The sequence below is a fragment of the Mytilus galloprovincialis genome, chromosome 4, assembly GCF_965363235.1.
Source record: "Mytilus galloprovincialis chromosome 4, xbMytGall1.hap1.1, whole genome shotgun sequence".
In the NCBI taxonomy this organism is placed as follows: Eukaryota; Metazoa; Mollusca; class Bivalvia; order Mytilida; family Mytilidae; genus Mytilus; species Mytilus galloprovincialis.
Genome location: NC_134841.1, coordinates 54,880,837 through 54,904,376, shown reverse-complemented (window position 1 = coordinate 54,904,376; position 23,540 = coordinate 54,880,837). Strand labels below are relative to the sequence as shown.

General features: G+C 32.5%; 1 protein-coding gene across 1 annotated transcript in view; it reads left to right on the top strand.

Annotated features, from left to right (window-relative positions):
- Positions 1-22,771, top strand: part of LOC143072463 (acetylcholine receptor subunit beta-like 1) — a 35,602-nt gene extending 12,831 nt beyond the window's left edge. The window contains exons 4-6 of the mRNA XM_076247385.1: positions 4,418-4,527; positions 5,424-6,450; positions 15,167-22,771. Coding sequence (XP_076103500.1) covers positions 4,418-4,527; positions 5,424-6,450; positions 15,167-15,349 — 1,320 coding nt within the window. The 3' untranslated portion in view covers positions 15,350-22,771. The remainder of the gene's footprint in view (positions 1-4,417; positions 4,528-5,423; positions 6,451-15,166) is intronic.
- Positions 22,772-23,540: the final 769 nt, after the last annotated feature.

Here is a 23,540-nt window from a genome sequence, read left to right as displayed (position 1 = left end):
GGCACAATAACTTTAGTTTTAGTAAATAGAAATCAATGAAATTTAAACACAAGGTTTATGACCACAAAAGGAAGGTTGGGATTGATTTTGGGAGTTTTTATCTCAATATCTTAGGAATTAGGGGCTAAAAAGGGCCCAAATAAGCATTTTCTTGGTTTTCGCACAATAACTTTAGTTTAAGTGAATAGAAATCTATGAAATTTTGACAGAAGGTTTATGATCACAAAAGGAAGGTTAGGATTGATTTTGGGAGTTTTGGTTCCAACAGTTTAGGAATTAGGGGCCAAAAAAGGGCCCAAATAAGCATTATTCTTGGTTTTGGCACAATAACTTTAGTTTTAGTAAATAGAAATCAATGAAATTTAAACGCAAGGTTTATGACCACAAAAGGAAGGTTGGTATTGATTTTGGGAGTTAAGGTTCTAACAGTTTTGGAATTAGGGGCCAAAAAGGGGCCCAAATAAGCATTTTTCTTGGTTTTCGCACCATAACTTTAGTATAAGTAAATAGAAATCTATGAAATTTAAACACAAGGTTTATGACCATAAAAGGATGGTTGGTATTGATTTTGGGAGTTTTGGTCACAACAGTTTAGGAATTAGGGGCCCAAAGGGTCCAAAATTAAACTTTGTTTGATTTCATCAAAAATTGAATAATTGGGGTTCTTTGATATGCCGATACTAACTGTGTATGTAGATTCTTAATTTTTGGTCCCGTTTTCAAATTGGTCTACCTGAAGGTCCAAAGGGTCCAAAATTAAACTTAGTTTGACAAAAATAGAATCCTTGGGGTTCTTTGATATGCTGAATCTAAAAATGTATTTAGATTTTTGATTATTGGTCCAGTTTTCAAGTTGGTCCAAATCGGGGTCCGAAATTAAACTTTGTTTGATTTCATCAAACATTGAATAAATGGGGTTCTTTGATATGCCAAGTCTAACTGTGTAGATTCTTAATTTTTGGCCCTGTTTTCAAATTGGTCTACATTAAAGTCCAAAGGGTCCAAAATTAAACTTAGTTTGATTTTAACAAAAATTGAATTCTTGGGGTTCTTTGATATGCTGAATCAGAACATGTACTTAGATTTTTGATTATGGGCCCAGTTTTCAACTTGGTCCAAATCAGGATCCAGGGGTATCAATTTTTATACGACCGCAAATTTTGAAAAAATTTTCGTCGTATATTGCTATCACGTTGGCGTCGGCGTCGGCGTCGTCGTCGTCGTCGTCGTCGTCGTCGTCCGGCGTCCGAATACTTTTAGTTTTCGCACTCTAACTTTAGTAAAAGTGAATAGAAATCTATGAAATTTTAACACAAGCTTTATGACCATAAAAGGAAGGTTGGTATTGATTTTGGGAGTTTTGGTCCCAACATTTTAGGAATAAGGGGCCAAAAAGGGCCCAAATAAGCATTTTCTTGGTTTTCGCACCATAACTTTAGTTTAAGTTAATAGAAATCTATGAAATTTTGACACAAGGTTTATGACCACAAAAGAAAGATTGGGATTGATTTTGGGAGTTTTGGTTTCAATAGTTTAGGAATAAGGGGCCAATAAAGGGCCCAAATAAGCATTTTTCTTGGTTTTTGCACAATAACCTTAGGTTAAGTAAATGGAAATCTATGAAATTTAAACACAATGTTTATGACCACAAAAGGAAGGTTGGTATTTATTTTGGGAGTTTAGGACCCAACAGATTAGGAATTAGGGGCCAAAAAGGGACCCAAATAAGCATTTTTCTTGGTTTTCGCACTATAATGTTAGTATAAGTAAATACAAATCTATGAAATTTAAACACAAGGCTTATGACCATAAAAGGAAGGTTGGTATTGATTTTGGGAGTTTTGGTCCCAACAGTTTAGGAAAAAGGGGCCCAAAGGGTCCAAAATTAAACTTTGTTTGATTTCATCAAAATTGAATAATTGGGGTTCTTTGATATGCCGAATCTAACTGTATATGTAGATTCTCAACTTTTGGTCCCGTTTTCAAATTGGTCTACATTAAGGTCCAAAGGGTCCAAAATTAAACTTAGTTTGATTTTGACAAAAAATGAATCGGTTGGGTTCTTTGATATGTTGAATCTAAAAATGTACTTAGATTCTTGATTATTGAAGTTTTTTTGGTCCAGTTTTCAAATTGGTCTACATTAAGGTCCAAAGGGTCCAAAATTAAACTTTGTTTGATTTCATCAAAAATTGAATCCTTGGGGTTCTTTGATATGCCAAATCTAACTGTGTATGTAGATTCTTCATTTTTGGTCCTGTTTTCAAATTTCAAATTCTACATTAAAGTCCAAAGGGTCCAAAATTAAACTAAGTTTGATTTTAACAAAAATTGAATTCTTGGGCCTCTTTGATATGCTGAATCTAAACATGTACTTAGATTTTTGATTATGGGCCCAGTTTTCAAGTTGGTCCAAATCAGGATCTAAAATTATTATATTAAGTATTGTGCAATAGCAAGTCTTTTCAATTGCACAGTATTGTGCAATGGCAAGAAATATCTAATTGCACAATATTGTGAAATAGCAAATTTTTTTTTAATTAGAGTTATCTTTCTTTGTCCAGAATAGTAAGCAAGAAATATCCTATTTGTGCAATAGCAAGAATTTTTTTTAATTGGAGTTATCTTTCTTTGTCCAGAATCAACTTAAATCTTTGTTATATACAATATACAATGTATATACACTTTTTACTACCAACTGATAAATTTAAATAATCTTTACCATTCAGTGATAACAAGCAGTTTTTTTACATCTTAATATTTTATGATGTATTTAAATGAGTAGTTATTGTTGCAAACTCCATTAGAAATTTGAATTGATATCAGTTTTGAAAAAGGGAAACGGGGATGTGAAAAAAAAGGGGGGGGGGGTTAAATTTTTCTCATTTCAGATTTCATAAATAAAAAGAAAATTTCTTCAAACATTTTTTTGAGAGGATTAATATTCAACAGCATAGTGATTTGCTCAAAGGCAAAAAAACCCTTTTAAGTTCATTAGACCACATTCATTCTGTGTCAGAAACCTATGCTGTGTCAACTATTTAATTTTAGATTTAAAAAGTTTGAAGAAGAAATCTTTAATTGATTTGTAAAATCTTGGCATTTGTTTTGTGTAAAAAAAAACCATGTAATGTCAAAAATTTGATCACAATCCAAATTCAGAGCTGTATCATGCTTGAATGTTTTGTCCATACTTGCCCCAACTGTTCAGGGTTCGACCTCTGCGGTCGTATAAAGCTGCGCCCTGCGGAGCACCTGGTTCTCATTTGAAATTTCATAAATAAAAATAAAATTTCTTCAAACATTTTTTTGGGAGGATTAATATTCAACAGCATAGTGAATTGCTCAAAGGCAAAACAAAAATTTTAAATTCATTAGACCACATTCATTCTGTGTCAGAAACCTATGCTGTGTCAACTATTTAATCACAATCCAAATTTAGAGCTGAATCCAGCTTGAATGTTGTGTCCATACTTGCCCCAACCGTTCAGGGTTCAACCTCTGCGGTCGTATGAAGCTAAGCCCTGCAGAGCATCTGGTTTTTTCTATGCTTCTTTGAACTTATAATTATACCCCCGCTTTGAAAAAAGGGGGGTATACTGTTTTACCTCTGTCTGTCCTTCCGTCTGTCCCATGAATATTTTTCGTCACATTTTTCTCAGGAACTACACTACCAGGATTTCTGAAATTTGGTTTCAGCTTGATATAAGTCAGCTATACCGTGTGATGCATTTTCAGATTCATCACTCAACAACTTCCTGTTTACCGAACACTTGTTTGATTTTACACATGATAGCCAAGTTGAAAATTTTTCGTCACATTTTTCTCAGGAACTACAATACAAGGATTTCTGAAATTTGGTTTAAGGGTTAATATAAGTCAGCTATACTGTGTGATGCGTTTTCAGATTCATCACTTGACAACTTCCTGTTTACCGAACACTTGCATATTTTTACACAATTAATATTATCCACTTGCGGCAGGAGTATCATCAGTGAGCAGTAGCTCGGAGTTTCACTTGTTTTAACATAAATATACAGCTGCAACAGTCTGTCATGGCTACTCCTCCTAAAACACAAAACACAGAATTTCACGAAGCTTTCTAGTTAATGAATCCATTATATGTAGATGTGGATATCCATAAGAATTTTTTATCCGTTGACCCTATAAAGAGTTGTACAAAATCTTATAAACCAGGTCAAAGGGGACTAATAGGTTTGCACTCCATCCGTCTGTGTTTTCAGAGTTGTATACCTATATTTCTTAATATTTGTCATAAATAATTTGTGATGAAAAGAATCAAACTAAAGCTCTATTGGAGTAGTTGTGTTCAGAGACCTCAGTGTTTGTATTTCTCTCTATTTCTTAGTTATACAAGGTTACAGGTAGTGTTAAGATTTTTATTTTTATTTTTCAGTATTGGCATGACTACCAAATTAGATGGGACCCTTCACTTTATGGTGGCATTAAAAATATACGCATTGATCATGAGAAGATATGGAGACCAGATATTGTCTTATTCAACAAGCAAGTATATGTTTCTTAGTTATCTTACCTCATATACATTTCCAGTAATATCCTTGGTTAAAAGTGACCTCGTGGAGAGTGTTTATTTCATATGGGGTTAGTGGGTGTGGTTTATTGTAATACATGGTTAGTAGTGGTGTTACAACCTATTATAAAAAACAAAACAGCGTTGAAGAAATGTCTGAAAAGTTTTGCCGTGACAACAGATGAAGAAGTTGATAATCAAAAAATGCAGATAACACATTAAAAAAACTTACAAGTTATTGTTAGCATCTGATTTTGTATAGACCATTGGAAGTAATGATAGCTAGATCATTTATATTGAAGACTTGATCACTAGTCTAAATGCCACATGTTATAATAGTCAGTAAGATAAATTTGTTACACAGTGTTCTAGTGACTTTAATATGTATAGTGTCAGTAAATATGATATGGGGTTCGAGCTTAATTTCACTCTCACCCCTAAAAGATATATGTATTTTTGGGGTTTATGGCCCTTAACACTCACAATTCTGCATGTTCTGTGTACCACATTCACATTTAATTTTCTGACCAACTGAGAATATTTTCAAGGAAACACATGTTATTATTTTACAAAGATTTAATAAATTTAAATAGCATTCTTGATCACCTTTGTCTCAAAATGTACGGTAATTCTGATCTACGGTCATGCACATTTTATAAAATATACAAATAAATTTTAACAAATTTCAAATAACACAGAGACATTTTAGACTTTTTTTTGTTTCATTTTATAACCTAACAATCATAATGAAAAGGCATTCCTGTCCACAGTCCTGGATTTAGTGGTCCAAGAGGGTTGTTAAGCTTATATTGATACTCTTAATTGCTCATTTAAAAAATCCTTCATACGTTATTAACTTTTTCTGTTGTAGTGCTGATGGAAATTATGAAGTATCTTACAAATCCAATGTAGTGCTGAATTTTAGTGGTGATCATTACTGGGTACCACCAGCAATATATAAAAGTTCTTGTACAATTGATGTGCAATATTTTCCTTTTGACCAACAAATATGTGAAATGAAATTTGGATCATGGACATTCAAGGGAGACCAATTACAATTTAAGTTTTATATGAATATGGATTTTGTTGATCCAACTGACTATCTAAAGAGTGGTACCTGGGATATTATTGAATTTCCTGGCAAAATTCAAAGAATCAATGATACAGAATCTCATGATTACAAATATCTTATTGTTTTCAAATTCATTCTAAGAAGGAAAACATTGTTTTATACAGTGAATTTGATCATACCATGTGTTCTTATATCCTTTGTTAGCATTTGTGTGTTTGCTTTACCAGCTGATGCAGGAGAAAAGATAACTCTTTGTATTTCTATTTTACTTGCATTGGTTGTGTTTTTATTGCTGATTTCAAAAATTCTACCTCCTTCATTAAAGATACCATTGATAGCAAAATATCTACTATTTACGTTTATAATGAACATATTTGCTATTTGTTTGACTGTAGTTGTGATTAATAGGAACTATAGAACTCCTAGAACGCACAAAATGCCTTACTGGGTGCGATTTGTATTTTTATACATGCTTCCAAAACTACTTTTTCTTGAACGTCCAAATCATGATATCAGATGGCGTCACGTTAATGAACAGACTACATCTAATCAAGCAAATCAAGTGAAACAACAACAGCAAGTTCATCAAACAAGCTATTTTTCTCCAGAGCATCATCAAGTCTCAAGTAGTAGACAATCCAGTTTGTTGGAGTTAACTGAGATCCATCATCCGAGTTGCAGACTAAGTCCAAACCAAATCAATTGTGAAATGAGTGATGAAAATGGTGAACAGTTCCCGAAGAGAGTTACAGCTGAATTACATAAAGCTACAGAAGCTCTAAGTTTTATAACATGTCATCTGGAAACTGAGAATGAGTTTGAAACAGTAAGTATATAGATCGAAGAACTGGAACATGAGTTGGCTTTTACTTCTGGTTGACACATTTTTCACAGATTTTAAATATTTCACATATTATACCATAAATGAAGTTTTCCTACTTTGATTTAGTTGAAACTTTACATAACTGTTGGAATTGTTGAACATAACACTTTGATTTAAAAACAGGTATCCTAGGGCATGATTTTCTACAGAGCCATTGTATTTGCTAACAATTAAACGCCTTCGAAATATTCCATATTATTCTTGCAACAATTTTAATATACATTAAAATTGAGAATGGAAATGGGGAATGTGCCAAAGAGACAACAACCAAACCATAGAAAAAAACAACAGCAGAAGGTCACCAACAGGTCTTCAATGTAGCGAGAAATTCCCGCACCCGGAGGCGTCCTTCAACTGGCCCCTAAACAAATATATACTAGTTCAGTGATAATGAACGCCATACTAATTTCCAAATTGTACACAAGAAACTAAAATTAAAATAATACAAGACTAACAAAGGCCAGAGGCTCCTGACTTGGGACAGGCGCAAAAATGTGGCGGGGTTAAACATGTTTGTGAGATCTCAACCCTCATTGTATGTTTAAAAAAATTATATCATGCCCTCATGGCATCAGGGATGGGGTCGATTACATTGAAATGTAATCTATTAAATTACAATTACTTTGCTAATAGAATTACTTTGGATAACTTATGATTACATTGTATATTGCATTATCAAAGAATTTTTTATACTTTTTTCTCATCGTCGTAAACTTTAACAAAAATCTTCTTCTGAAACTACTGGGCCAAATTTAATCAAACTTGGGCACAATCTTCATTGGGGTAGCTTGTTAAAAAAAATGTGTCCGATGACCCGGCCAACCAACCAAGATGGCTGCCATGACTAAAAATAGTAGGAGTTATTGCCCTTTGTAGTCAATTTTTAACAATTTTTCTAAAATTTTAGTTATCTTTTAAAAAAGTCTTCTCCTCTGTAACTACATAGACAAAGGACAAGGTACGATAAGGCCTGTTTTTGCCCCCCCCCCCCCCCCCCCCCTCCCTATGTTTTCATTTTTCAAATTCTGTTTTGGAAAGCTACTTATTATGTTAAAATATTCCCTGATGTTTGAAGTATGTTTGGATAAACATAATTGTAATTATTATTCATTTTGCAGGTGATTTTACAACAATTTTTAGCTCACCTGTCCCGAAGGGACAAGTGAGCTTATGCCATCACTTGGCGTCCGTCGTCGTCCGTCGTCTGTCGTCTGTCGTCGTCTGTCGTCGTAAACTATTTCAAGAATCTTCTCCTCTGAAACTACTGGGCCAAATACTTTCAAACTTTAACTGAATGTTCCTTAGGGTATCTAATTTATAAATTGTATCCGAAGTTTTGATCTATCAACAAACATGGTCGCCATTGCTAAAAATAGAACATAGGGGTCAAATGCAGTTTTTGGCTTATAACTCAAAAAACAAAGCATTTAGAGCAAATCTGACATGGGGTAATATTGTTTATCAGGTCAAGATCTATCTGCCCTGAAATTTTCAGATGAATCAGACAACCTGTTGTTGGGTTGCTGCCCCTGAATTGGTAATTTTAAGGAAATTTTGCTGTTTTTGGTTATTATCTTGAATATTATTATAGATAGAGATAAACTGTAAACAGGAATAATGTTCAGCAAAGTAAGATTTACAAATAAGTCAACATGACGGAAATGGTCAGTTGACCCCTTTAGGAGTTATTGCCCTTTATAGTCAATTTTTAACCGTTTTTCTTAAATCTTAGTAATCTTTTACAAAAATCTTCTCCTCTGAAACTACTGGGCCAAATACTTCCAAACTTTAATTGAATGTTCCTTAGGGTATCTAGTTTGTAAATTGTATCCGAAGTTATGATCTATCAACAAACATGGTCGCCATTGCTAAAAATAGAACATAGGGGTCAAATGCAGTTTTTGGCTTATAACTCAAAAACCAAAGCATTTAGAGCAAATCTGACATGGGGTAATATTGTTTATCAGGTCAAGATCTATCTGCCCTGAAATTTTCAGATGAATCAGACAACCTGTTGTTGGGTTGCTGCCCCTGAATTGGTAATTTTAAGGAAATTTTGCTGTTTTTGGTTATTATCTTGAATATTATTATAGATAGAGATAAACTGTAAACAGGAATAATGTTCAGCAAAGTAAGATTTACAAATAAGTCAACATGACGGAAATGGTCAGTTGACCCCTTTAGGAGTTATTGCCCTTTATAGTCAATTTTTAACCATTTTTAGCTCACCTGGCCCGAAGGGCCAAGTGAGCTTTTCTCATCACTTGGCGTCCGTCGTCCGTCGTCGTTAACTTTTACAAAAATCTTCTCCTCTGAAACTACTGGGCCAAATTTAACCAAACTTGGCCACAATCATTATTGGGGTATCTAGTTCAAAAAATGTGTGGCGTGACCCGGCCAACCAACCAAGATGGCCACCATGGCTAAAATAGAACATAGGGGTAAAATGCAGTTTTTGGCTTATAACTCAAAAACCAAAGCATTTAGATCAAATCTGACATGGGATAAAATTGTTTATCAGGTCTAGATCTATCTGCCCTGAAATTTTCAGATGAATCGGACAACCCGTTGTTAGGTTGCTGCCCCTGAATTGGTAATTTTAAGGAAATTTTGCTGTTTTTGGTTATTATCTTGAATATTATTATAGATAGAGATAAACTGTATACAGCAATAATGTTCAGCAAAGTAAGATTTACAAATAAGTCAACATGACCAAAATGGTCAGTTGACCACTTTAGGAGTTATTGCCCTTTATAGTCAATTTTTAACCATTTTTCGTAAATCTTAGTAATCTTTTAGAAAAATCTTCTCCTCTGAAACTACTGGGCCAAATTTAACCATACTTGGCCACAATCATCATTGGGGTATCTAGTTTTAAAAATGTGTGGCGTGACCCGGCCAACCAACCAAGATGGCCACCACGGCTAGAAATAGAACATAGGCGTAAAATGCAGTTTTTGGCCTATAACTCAAAACCAAAGCATTTAGAGCAAATCTGATGGGATTAAATTGTTTATCAGGTCAAGATCTATCTGCCCTGAAATTTTCAGATGGATTGGACAACTGGTTGTTGGGTAAGTTCTGGATCCGCAACTTACTGTTTTCTTTTACAAAAATACCACAAGGTTTGTCTTCGGCATAAAGACATCGATCGAGGGAGACCTTTTCCATTTTTATTTCAAGGGCTTTCTTGTGATTAACAGTCACGATAACGTAAAGATATATATATATATAGATATATAGACGTACGTTGCTTTCCTTGAATTGGTAATTTTAAGGAAATTTTGCTGTTTTTATACGACCGCAATATTTGAAAAAATTTTCGTCGTATATTGCTATCACGTTGGCGTCGTCGTCGTCGTCGTCCGAATACTTTTAGTTTTCGCACTCTAACTTTAGTAAAAGTGAATAGAAATCTATGAAATTTTAACACAAGGTTTATGACCACAAAAGGAAGGTTGGGATTGATTTTGGGAGTTTTGGTCCCAACAGTTTAGGAATTAGGGGCCAAAAAGGGCCCAAATAAGCATTTTCTTGGTTTTCGCACTATAACTTTAGTTGAAGTTAATAGAAATCTATGAAATTTTGACACAAGGTTTATGACCACAAAAGAAAGGTTGGGATTGATTTTGGGAGTTTTGGTTCCAACAGTTCAGGAATTAGGGGCCAAAAAAGGGCCCAAATAAGCATTATTCTTGGTTTTTGCACAATAACTTTAGTTTAAGTAAATAGAAATCAATGAAATTTAAACACAATGTTTATGACCACAAAAGGAAGGTTGGTATTGATTTTGGGAGTTTTGGTCCCAACAGTTTAGGAACAAAGGGCCCAAAGGGTCCAGAATTAAACTTTGTTTGATTTCATCAAAAATTGAATAATTGGGGTTCTTTGATATGCCGAATCTAACTGTGTATGTAGATTCTTAATTTTTGGTCCCGTTTTCAAATTGGTCTACATTAAGGTCCAAAGGGTCCAAAATTAAACTTAGTTTTATTTTAACAAAAATTGAATCCTTGGGGTTCTTTGATATGCTGAATCTAAAAATGTACTTAGATTTTTTATTATTGGCCCAGTTTTCAAGTTGGTCCAAATCGGGGTCCAAAATTAAACTTTGTTTGATTTCATCAAAAATTGAATAATTGGGGTTCTTTGATATGCCAAATCTAACTGTGTATGTAGATTCTTAATTTTTGGTCCCGTTTTCAAATTGGTCTACATTAAAGTCCAAAGGGTCCAAAATTAAACTAATTTTGATTTTAACAAAAATTGAATCCTTGGGGTTCTTTGATATGCTGAATCTAAAAATGTACTTAGATTTTTTATTATTGGCCCAGTTTTCAAGTTGGTCCAAATCGGGTCCAAAATTAAACTTTGTTTGATTTCATCAAAAATTGAATAATTGGGGTTCTTTGATATGCCAAATCTAACTGTGTATGTAGATTCTTAATTTTTGGTCCCGTTTTCAAATTGGTCTACATTAAAGTCCAAAGGGTCCAAAATTAAACTAATTTTGATTTTAACAAAAATTGAATCCTTGGAGTTCTTTGATATGCTGAATCTAAAAATGTACTTAGATTTTTGATTATGGGCCCAGTTTTCAAGTTGGTCCAAATCAGGATCCAAAATTATTATATTAAGTATTGTGCATTATCAAGAAATTTTCAATTGCACAGTATTCAGCAATAGCAAGAAATCTTCAATTGCACAGTATTGTGCAATAGCAAGAAATCTTCAATTGCACAGTATTGTGCAATAGCAAATATTTTCAATTGCACAGTATTGCACAATAGCAAGAAATATCTAATTGCACAATATTGTGCAATAGCAAGAAATTCCAATTGGATTTCAATTGGAGTTATCTTTCTTTGTCCAGAATAGTAGTTGAATCAACTTAAATCATTGTTTTATACAATTTACAATGTATATTCACTTTTACTACCAACTGATAGATTAAAACAATCTTTACCATTCAGTAATAACAAGCACTTTTTTTACATTTTAATATTTTATGATGTATTTAAATGAGTAGTTATTGTTGCAAACTTCATTAGAAATTTGAATTGAGATCAGTTTTGAAATAAGGGAAAGGGGGATGTGAAAAAAAAATTGGGGGGTCAATTTTTTTCATTTCAGATTTCATAAATAAAAAGAAAATTTCTTCAAACATTTTTTTGAGAGGATTAATATTCAACAGCATAGTGAATTGTTCAAAGGCAAACATATTTTTTTTAAGTTCATTAGACCACATTCATTCTGTGTCAGAAACCTATGCTGTGTCAACTATTTAATCACAATCCAAATTTAGAGCTGAATCCAGCTTGAATGTTGTGTCCATACTTGCCCCAACCGTTCAGGGTTCAACCTCTGCGGTCGTATAAAGCTGCGCCCTGCGGAGCATCTGGTTTGTTATTATCTTGAATATTATTATAGATAGAGATAAACTGTAAACAGCCATAATGTACAGCAAAGTAAGACCTTAGATAAGTCAACATGACCAAAATGGTCAATTGACCCCCTAAGGAGGTATTGTCCTTTATAGTAAATTTTTAGCAATTTTCATAAAATTTGTAAATTTTTCTAACATTTTCAACTGAAACTACTGGGCCAAGTTCATTATAGATAGAGATAATTGTAAGCAGCAAGAATGTTCAGTAAAGTAAGATGTACAAACACATCACCATCACCAAAACTCAATTTTGTCATGAATCCATCTGATTCCTTTGTTTAATATTCACATAGACCAAGGTGAGCGACACAGGCTCTTTAGAGCCTCTAGTTCGTAAATCTTAGTAATCTTTTACAAAAATCTTCTCCTCTGAAACTACTGGGCCAAATACTTCCAAACTTTAACTGAATGTTCCTTAGGGTATCTAGTTTGTAAATTGTATCCGAAGTTGTGATCTATCAACAAACATGGTCGCCATTGCTAAAAATAGAACATAGGGGTCAAATGCAGTTTTTGGCTTATAACTCAAAAACCAAAGCATTTAGAGCAAATCTGACATGGGATAATATTGTTTATCAGGTCAAGATCTATCTGCCCTGAAATTTTCAGATGAATCAGACAACCTGTTGTTGGGTTACTGCCCCTGAATTGGTAATTTTAAAGAAATTTTGCTGTTTTTTGTTATTATCTTGAATATTATTATAGATAGAGATAAACTGTAAACAGGAATAATGTTCAGCAAAGTAAGATTTACAAATAAGTCAACATGACGGAAATGGTCAGTTGACCCCTTTAGGAGTCATTGCCCTTTATTGTCAATTTTTAACCATTTTTCGTAAATCTTAGTAATCTTTTACAAAAATCTTCTCCTCTGAAACTACTGGGCCAAATACTTCCAAACTTTAAATGAATGTTCCTTAGGGTATCTAGTTTGTAAATTGTATCTGAAGTTATGATCTATCAACAAACATGGTCGCCATTGCTAAAAATAGAACATAGGGGTCAAATGCAGTTTTTGGCTTATAACTTAAAAACCAAAGCATTTAGAGCAAATCTGACGTTGGGTAATATTGTTTATCAGGTCAAGATCTATCTGCCCTGAAATTTTCAGATGAATCAGACAACCTGTTGTTGGGTTGCTGCCCCTGAATTGATAATTTTAAGGAAATTTTGCTGTTTTTGTTTATTATCTTGAATATAATTATAGATAGAAATAAACTGTAAACAGCAATAATGTTCAGCAAAGTAAGATCTTCAATTAAGTCAATTTGACCTTTGTCCTTAAGGAGTTATTGCCCTTTAAAGACTTTTTTCACAATTTGTTCATCATGTTGACTTACTTTAAAAAATCTTCTCCTTTGAAACTGCTGTATCAATTTCAGCCAAACTTAGGCTAAATGAGTTTCAGAGTATCTAGTATAAATTTTATATTTTATTTCTTTGTATGTCAAGAAACATAGCTCCTATGGCTAAAATAGAACATAGGAGAAAATGATTATTTTTTTTGGCTTTCGAAGAAAATAGGACGATCCAAAAAACATTTAAATAAATTGAAAAGCCAAAATAATCATTGATGAGAGATTTAACCAAAAGAATTAAGGTGAGCGATTCAGGCTCTTGAGAGCCTCTTGTTTAGTTTTTTAGTGCCTGCGCCAACTTGACCCAGGAATATTTTAACGTGATAAGTAGCTTTCCAAAACAAATTTAGAAAATGAGAAAATAGGGGGGCCAAAAACAGGTCTTATCGTACCTTGTCCTTTAAACAAACTTGGCAACCATCATCTTAAGGTTTGAAGTAATGAATGTAATCTTAAATTCTAATATGATGTGCTTCTTTCGCTAAACAACACTTTGATAAAATTCTTGATATATCTATACTTAGCGCAGACTCAGAGATAAACATGAAAATGAATGTTGAAAACAATGAACCTCCCATATAAATCCACAAGTATTAGAACCTATTTGCAAACGCTTTGCCGATTTGTTTTGTTTTAATAAAATTGCAATTAAAAAAAGACAAAAGAACTTTTATTCTTATTCCGATGCAAAATAAAAAGAAATAAGGCACAAGATCTTGGAGAAAACAACAAAATTGAAATAAATTAAAATTCCGCGAAAGTTTATTAATGTTTTTGGCACATTTAAGTCATTTCAAAACATGACGTCATACTTATGAAAAAAGCTAGAGTTGAAGGTTCACCGTTACGTAAACCATCGAAATTCATATGATTTTGTATTCAAATGGAATTTTGAGGTAGGTTTTGAATCATTCTCTATTCTATTGTATTATTCACATATTTACTGATTTCAGCAAGTCAACGTGGCCACTCCTAACTAAGTTATGAAATGTCAATTTTGGATTTGACAATAGCTTACGAGAAAAACATGTAAATTGAAAATGGCAAATGTTGTGTTTGAGCATTAAAAGAATTGAACAGATTTTTTTCTATCAGTTATTCACAAAATGATCCATGAAAACTACAGATTTATTAGAATTTTTTAGCTTTATCTAATAGGGGGTAAAAGATAACAGCGACACACACGGCATACTTACCCTCGCTTCAGTTTTTTAATGCCCGTATTTGTGCTATTAGAATCGAAATAATTCATGGAAGCCATTGATTTGTTGGAAATTAACACATGGCCTGGGCCGTGATATTTGTTAATTTTATCCCTCTCTAACACGCAGGATAAAATTCGAATATCATGGCCAAGGCCATGTGTAAATTTCCAACAAATCTATGGCTTCCATGAATTATTAAGTAATCTATTAGTAATCATGATTACACCTGTTTTATGCAATGTAATTGATAGTATTATAATTACTTCTAATCAGAAATGGCATGATTACTGATTACATAGGAATACTCTGCAAAATGTAATCGATTACAGCTGATTACGATTAATGATTATGATTACCCCATGCCTGCTTGGCATAGCTGTTAATTTGCATGGCATTATCACCCTTTAATGTCTTCACCTGTTTAAATTCTTCAAGACTTTAATTTGACTTCATGTCGTCTATGAAAATAATGCCTAAAATTTGTATACACATATTATTAACATTATAAGTCATTTGAAAGAAAAGGCAGTATATTTTTCAATTGCAAACCAAAATCTCCAATTTAATCTTTGTATTATCTCTCCTAATCTGATGTTTGTTGATATGTATATACTACAAAGTTATCTTTTCTTAATTTGATTTCATTTCAGGTTTTAGATGATTGGCGGTATGTAGCCTTGGTTATAGACCGACTTTTGTTTTATGTCTTCCTGATTGTAACCATTGGTGGAACTCTGGGAATTTTAATGCAAGCCCCTCATATTTTAGAGTTTGTTGACCAAGATGAAATTATTGAGAATGTGATAAGAAAAATCAACACAATAAAGAATTAAAAGTTGAATAGAACATGAAAGTGTCTATGATCATGATGAGTGTTACTGAAATGGAGTTTAACATATAACTATTGAAGTTACTGTGCATTAGTGGTATGGAGATACACATATATACTATTAGTTGTAATGTGCATTAGTGGTATGGAATTAAACATGTATACTATTTTAAAAAGTTACTTTGCATAAGTGGTATATACTATTAGTTGTAATGTGCATTAGTGGAAGTTGTAGATGAAAGTGCACTTATCTCATCAGTGATGATTTGAACTTAACTCAATATCATTGTATAATTTTATTTTTGTTATTTAGTATTTATGGAGGAAAGGGTTAAGAGAAAATCATATATCTAATCAAATCTTAAGAAATGTACTTCTTATAATTCAACAATAGCTTTTCTGTAACCATGATACCTCTTGTTTGAACTTTGGCGAACGCACAGTGAAAATTTGATTGGAAAACTATGATTAATTGGGTCAACAAACATGGTAGAGTTAGAGTTTATTGATTCTGGAAGAACCAAATCATGTAGCAATTCTTATTTTTTAATTAACAAATATAAGCATGGAAAATTAATATGAAGTAAAAACATAGCATATCCCCATCATGCTCAACTTTCCTGTGTTGACTATTTATTAAGGCTACAATTGATAAACTTCAGCATTAAAACATGTGGGTTAATTAGAAGGGAAGTTTTTACTGAATAAAATTTTTTTGTCGATTTATGTAATGGATTTATCATAAATGTAAAAAAAATTGTGCAAAGAGGACTTTACATAAATTTAGTATATGCTTTCATAATGTTGGATGAAATACAGTCTTAGAATTTTATTGATTTGATTTGGCTTCTTCCTAGATTAAGGATAATGTAATCAGAAGGTGGCACCTGACCCTCAACCAACCTATAGAAAAATAATAATCTCTTTTGCTTTTGTCAGTCTTTAAATGGTGATAGCTCTAGATGTTGCATCATATTTGTGATGCATCCATCATCTCTTGATTTGTAGTCATTATTTATAAAATGCACCACCCTTCTATGTATCCTTTCTAGTTGGTCTTTTCCTTTCCTTGTATACATATGGTTTCCATATAATGGCTCCATATTTATGCATTTTTAACCAGATTTTTGTGACAAAAATGTCGGTTATTGATTTGGGGATGTACGCCGGGCGGGCGGCAATCAAATGTTGTCAGTGCATTAACTCATGAACTGTTCAACCAAAGCTTTTAAAATTTTAATATGTTGTTACTGACAACTAAATGAAGGTCAAGTTCAATAATGGCGATTTTGACTTTTACCGTTCAGGAGTTATGGTTCTTGAAAGATTGAAAAATGGAGTTTCCAGTCGTATCCCTGCATTTACGCATGAACTGTTCTACCTAAGCTTCCCAAATTTTTATATGTTGTTACTGATGACAAAATGGAGGTCAAGTTCAATAATGGCGATTTTGACTTTTACCGTTCAGGAGTTATGATTCTTGAAAGATTGAAAAATGGAGTTTCCAGTCGTGTCCATGCATTTACACATGAACTGTTCTACCTAAGCTTCCCAAATTTTAATATGTTGTTACTAATGACAAAATGGAGGTCAAGTACAATAATGACGATTTTGACTTTTACCATTCAGGAGTTATGGTTCTTGAAAGATTGAAAAATGGTGTTTCCAGTCGTGTCCGTGCATTTTCTCATGAACCATTCAACCAAAGCTTTTGAAATTTTTATACGACCGCAAAATTTGAAAAATTTTTCGTCGTATATTGCTATCACGTTGGCTTCGTCGGCGTCGTCGTCGTCGTCCGAATACTTTTAGTTTTCGCACTCTAACTTTAGTAAAAGTGAATAGAAATCAATGAAATTTTAACACAAGGTTTATGACCACAAAAGGAAGGTTGGGATTGATTTTGGGAGTTTTGGTCCCAACATTTTAGGAATTAGGGGCCAAAAAGGGCCCAAATATGCATTTTCTTGGTTTTCGCACTATAACTTTAGTTTAAGTGAATAGAAATCTATGAAATTTTGACACAAGGTTTATGACCACAAAAGGAAGGTTGGGATTGATTTTGGGAGTTTTGGTTCCAACAGTTTAGGAATTAAGGGCCAAAAAAGGGCCCAAATAAGCATTATTCTTGGTTTTCGCACAATAACTTTAGTATAAGTAAATAGAAATCAATGAAATTTTAACACAAGGTTTATGACCACAAAAGGAAGGTTGGGATTGATTTTTGGAGTTGAGGTCACAACAGTTTATGAATTAGGGGCCAAAAAGGGGCCCAAATAAGCATTATTTTTGGTTTTTGCACCATAACTTTAGTATAAGTAAATAGAAATCTATGAAATTTAAATACAAGGTTTATGACCATAAAAGGAAGGTTGGGTTTGATTTTGGGAGTTTTGGTCCGAACAGTTTAGGAATAAGGGGCCCAAAGGGTCCAAAATTGAACTTTGTGTGATTTCATCAAAAATTGAATAATTGGGGTTCTTTGATATGCCGAATCTAACTATGTATGTAGATTCTTAATTTTTGGTCCTGTTTTCAAATTGGTCTACATTAAGGTCCAAAGGGTCCAAAATTAAACTTCGTTTGATTTTAACAAAAATTGAATCCTTGGGGTTCTTTGATATGCTGAATTTAAAAATGTACTTAGATTTTTAATTATTGGCCTAGTTTTCAAGTTGGTCCAAATGGGGGTCCAAAATTAAACTTTGTTTGATTTCGTCAAAAATTGAATAAATGGGTTCTTTGATATGCCAAATCTAACTGTGTATGTAGATTCTTAATTTTTGGTCCAGTTTTCAAATTGGTCTACATTAAGGTCCAAAGGGTCCAAAATTAAACTAAGTTTGATTTTAACAAAAATTAAATTCTTGGGCTTATTTGATATGCTTTATCTAAATATGTACTTTGATTTTTGATTATGGGCCCAGTTTTCAAGTTGGTCCAAATCAGGATTCCATATCAAGTATTGTGCAATAGCAAGAAATTTTCAATTGCACAGTATTGCACAATAGCAAGAAATATCTAATTGCACAATATTGTGCAATAGCAATTAATTTTCAATTGGAGTTATCTTTCTTTGTATAGAATAGTAGTTGATAATATATGTTGGAAATTTGCCAGACATGACTATGATGTCATTTACTATTTTTATTTGCCAATAACTTTATGTAAATAACTTCATTGGAAATTTGCCAATATAAAATGTTGCTGATGAAGCTTTTTTTCCTTATCTTATCTAAAATGTTTTTAGATAATGTATGTTGGACATTTGCCAGACATGACTATGATGTCATTTTCTATTTTTATTTGCCAATAACTTTATGTAAATAACTTCATTGGAAATTTGCCAATATAAAATGTTGCTGATGAAGTTTTTTTTATTGTTTTATACAATAAACAATGTATATTCACTTTTACTACCAACCAATCTTTACCATTCAGTGATAACAAGCACTTTATTTTACATTTTAATATTTTATGATGTATTTAAAAGAGTAGTTATTGTTGCAAACTCCATTAGAAATTTGAATTGATATCAGTTTTGGAGAAAGGGAAACGGGGATGTGAAAAAAAAGGGGGGGGTTTAAATTTTTCTCATTTCAGATTTCATAAATAAAAAGAAAATTTCTTCAAACATTTTTTTGAGAGGATTAATATTCAACAGCATAGTGAATTGCTCAAAGGCAAAAAAAAACTTTTAAGTTCATTAGACCACATTCATTCTGTGTCAGAAACCTATGCTGTGTCAACTATTTAATTTTAGATTTAAAAAGTTTGAAGAAGAAATCTTTAATTGATTTGTAAAATCTTGACATTTGTTTTGTGTAAAAAAAACCCATGTAATGTCAAAAATTTGATCACAATCCAAATTCAGAGCTGTATCACGCTTGAATGTTTTGTCCATACTTGCCCCAACTGTTCAGGGTTTGACCTCTGCGGTCGTATAAAGCTGTGCCCTGCGGAGCACCTGGTTATATGTTGTTACTGATGGCAAATTAGAGGTCAAGTTCAATAATGACGATTTTGACTTTTACCTTTCAGGAGTTATGGTTCTTGAAATATTGTGAAATGGCGTTTCCATTCACGTTGTTGCATTTACTCATGAACCATTCAATCTAAGCTTTTCAAATTTTAAGATGTTGATACTGATGACAAAATGGAGGTCAAATTTGATATTGACGATTTTCACTTTCACCATTCATCAGTAATGGTTCTTGTGATATTGCAAGGACACAAATAAATATTAATAAATCCGGTTTGCTGTCGTTGTGACAGCCTCTTGTTCTTACATTCTTTGAGGCAATATTGTAAAATCTGAGGGATTTCAAGGTAAAACCTTTTTTTTTTTTTTTTTGCTAGTGTTTGCTAAATGTATCCCTCATTTTGGGTCGAAAGAGATTTTAATTCTGGGGTAAAGGGGGTACAAGAAATACCACAAAGGACCTTCTTAGTGCACTTAGACCTGAATTAGTATAAGGGACCTGATGGAATGATACGATTGGCACAAAGGACATACCATATAGAAGTAGACTTTGTAATAATACATAATTTCAAACTGTATAATCATATCTTTAGTAATTAGAAAGTGATTGAATGTTTTATTAACATTCACCAAACTCAGTTGATTGTCACTTACAAATGTATGTATTGATAGAAATTTATTTTTGTTCAATCTTGACTTGTCTAGAATCTGCTTGTATACTGTTTAAACATGTATTAGTATATGGTATTTTAAATGGTTCAATTTTTTGTTTGTTTGTTACTGCCATATTTATATATTTTGTATTTCTGTCTGTTATATTTTAAACTTCTATGTGATTGTGTATTTCTACTTTGTTTTTGTTCTTTTTTGTTTTGTTTGCTTGTTTGTTTAGATCATTTTTATACGACCGCAAAATTTGAAAAATTTTTCGTCGTATATTGCTATCACGTTGGCGTCGTCGTCGTCGTCGTCGTCGTCCGAATACTTTTAGTTTTCGCACTCTAACTTTAGTAAAAGTGAATGGAAATCTATGAAATTTTAACACAAGGTTTATGACCACAAAAGGAAGGTTGGTATTGATTTTGGGAGTTTTGGTCCCAACATTTTAGGAATTAGGGGCCAAAAAGGGCCCAAATAAGCATGTTCTTGGTTTTCGCACTATAACTTAAGTTTAAGTTAATAGAAATCTATGAAATTTTGACACAAGGTTTATGACCACAAAAGAACGGTTGGGATTGATTTTGGGAGTTTTGGTTTCAACAGTTTAGGAATTAGGGGCCAAAAAAGGGCCCAAATAAGCATTATTTTTGGTTTTCGCACAATAACTTTAGTATAAGTAAATAGAAATCAATGAAATTTAAACACAATGTTAATGACTTCAAAAGGAAGGTTGGTATTGATTTTGGGAGTTTAGGTCCCAACAGTTTAGGAATTAGGGGCCAAAAAGGGACCCAAATAAGCATTTTTCTTGGTTTTCGCGCCATAACGTTAGTATAAGTAAATAGAAATCTATGAAATTTAAACACAAGGTTTATGACCATAAAAGGAAGGTTGGTATTGATTTTGGGAGTTTTGGTCCCAACATAATAAGGGGCCCAAAGGGTCCAAAATTAAACTTTGTTTGATTTCATCAAAATCGAATAATTGGGGTTCTTTGATATGCCGAATCTAACTGTCATAACTGTGTATGTAGATTCTTAACTTTTGGTCCCGTTTTCAAATTGGTCTACATTAAGGTCCAAAGGGTCCAAAATTAAACTTAGTTTGATTTTGACAAAAAATGAATCGGTTAGGTTCTTTGATATGCTGAATCTAAAAATGTACTTAGATTCTTGATTATTGGCCCAGTTTTCAAGTTGGTCCAAATCGGGGTCCAAAATTAAACTTTGTTTGATTTCATCAAAAATTGAATAAATGGGGTTCTTTGATATACCAAATCTAACTGTGTGTGTAGATTCTTCATTTTTGGTCCTGTTTTCAAATTGGTCTACACTAAAGTCCAAAGGGTCCAAAATTAAACTTAGTCTGATTTTAACAAAAATTGAAATCTTGGGGTTCTTTGATATGCTGAATCCAAAAATGTACTTAGATTTTTGATTATGGGCCCAGTTTTCAAGTTGGTCCAAATCAGGATCTAAAATTATTATATTAAGTATTGTGCAATAGCAAGTCTTTTCAATTGCACAGTATTGCGCAATGGCAAGAAATATCTAATTGCACAATATTGTGAAATAGCAAAATTTTTTTTAATTAGAGTTATCTTTCTTTGTCCAGAATAGTAAGCAAGAAATATCTAATTGCAAAATATTGTGCAATAGCAAGATTTTTTTTTAATTGGAGTTATCTTTCTTTGTCCAGAATCAACTTAAATCTTTGTTATATACAATATACAATGTATATTCACTTTTTACTACCAACTGATAAATTAAAATAATCTTTACCATTCAGTGATAACAAGCAGTTTTTTTACATCTTAATATTTTATGATGTATTTAAATGAGTAGTTATTGTTGCAAACTCCATTAGAAATTTTAATTGAGATTAGTTTTGGAATAAGGGAAAGGGGGATGTGATTAAAAAAATTGGGTTCAATTTTTCTCATTTGAAATTTCATAAATAAAAAAGAAAATTTCTTCAAACATTTTTTTGAGAGGATTAATATTCAACAGCATAGTGAATTGCTCTAAGAGAAAACAAAAATTTTAAGTTCATTAGAACACATTCATTCTGTGTCAGAAACCTATGCTGTGTCAACTATTTAATCACAATCCAAATTTAGAGCTCAATCCAGCTTGAATGTTGTGTCCATACTTGCCCCAACCGTTCAGGGTTCAACCTCTGCGGTCGTATAAAGCTACGCCCTGCGGAGCATCTGGTTTATTTTTCTCTAGTAAATTTTATACTGAGACTATTATACTATTAGTTTTTTTATATAAAGATATGAAAATAGTAAAAAAACTTATATATTTTTTTACCAACACATTAGAATACATACACATTTTAAGGTAAAGATTGTATGAAATGTAATCCAAACCCTATGGGACTGACTTGATATCTAAATGTTCAAAGGCTGATCACTACTTTTTTGATACATAAAATAGAGTGCATTGATAATAACATTCTATACATACTATACATGAACATTTCCAGAAATTTGTCGATGTAATATATGCTCAGATATTCAAGGCACAAAATAATGTTTCTCTTCAATACATAACTTTTGCAAGGTGCAAGAATCTAATATCTGTTCCAAAATGATAAATGTGTCATTGTTAACCTTACCTTTAAACATTGGAGTTATCTTCCTTTGTCTAGAATAGCTGTTAAATCAACAACAACCAATGCAATATTTAAATTTACTTTCACTGATAAATTGAAGCAATCTTTACCATTCAGTACTTTCAAGCACTTTGATTAAAATATAACAGTTTATTACATGATTTAAGTTCATTTACATTTACAGGTATATACATATTTAGATGCACCATGTAACAGAAAGTGCAATCATCATTTGGGAAAAAGGCATTATTCTTGCAGCGGCACTTTATGGTCTATGTCCTTGACCATCTTTTAGCTGCACTTTTTATACAACTACAAACTATTTTGCAGTTGAATATTGGTTTCACGCCATTATCGTTGTTGTTATTTGAAGACATTTGGTTTTCACACAATAGCCCCAATAGAGGTTAAAAAAATCGGGCGAAGGGGGAAGATTTCAAACAAAAAAAATTGGGGGGGCAGAGGGGCCTATTTGAAACAGCATAGTGTATTGCACAAAAGAAAAAAAAATGAATATAAATTCAAATCACATAGCAAAGTTGGAGTGAGTAACAACCTTACTCAAGCAGAAGAAGAGGTTTCAGGGGACTATCACTACAAAGTAAGGATCCCTCCTTGGGCAAGAAATATTTCAAACTACAGAAGCCAGACTTTTAAACAGAAAACAGGAAATGAGAATGTAAATAATTTTAATTTAAAAAGGTTTTTAATTGGTTATCAAGGTACCAGGATTATAATTTAGAACGCCAGACGCGCGTTTCGTCTACATAAGACTCATCAGTGACGCTCATATCAAAATATTTATAAAGCCAAACAAGTACAAAGTTGATGAGCATTAAGGATCCAAAATTCCAAAAAGTTGTGCCAAATACGGCTAAGGTAATCTATGCTTTTAAAAGTGTAAATAATTTTACAGTTTTACTCAAATTAAGCT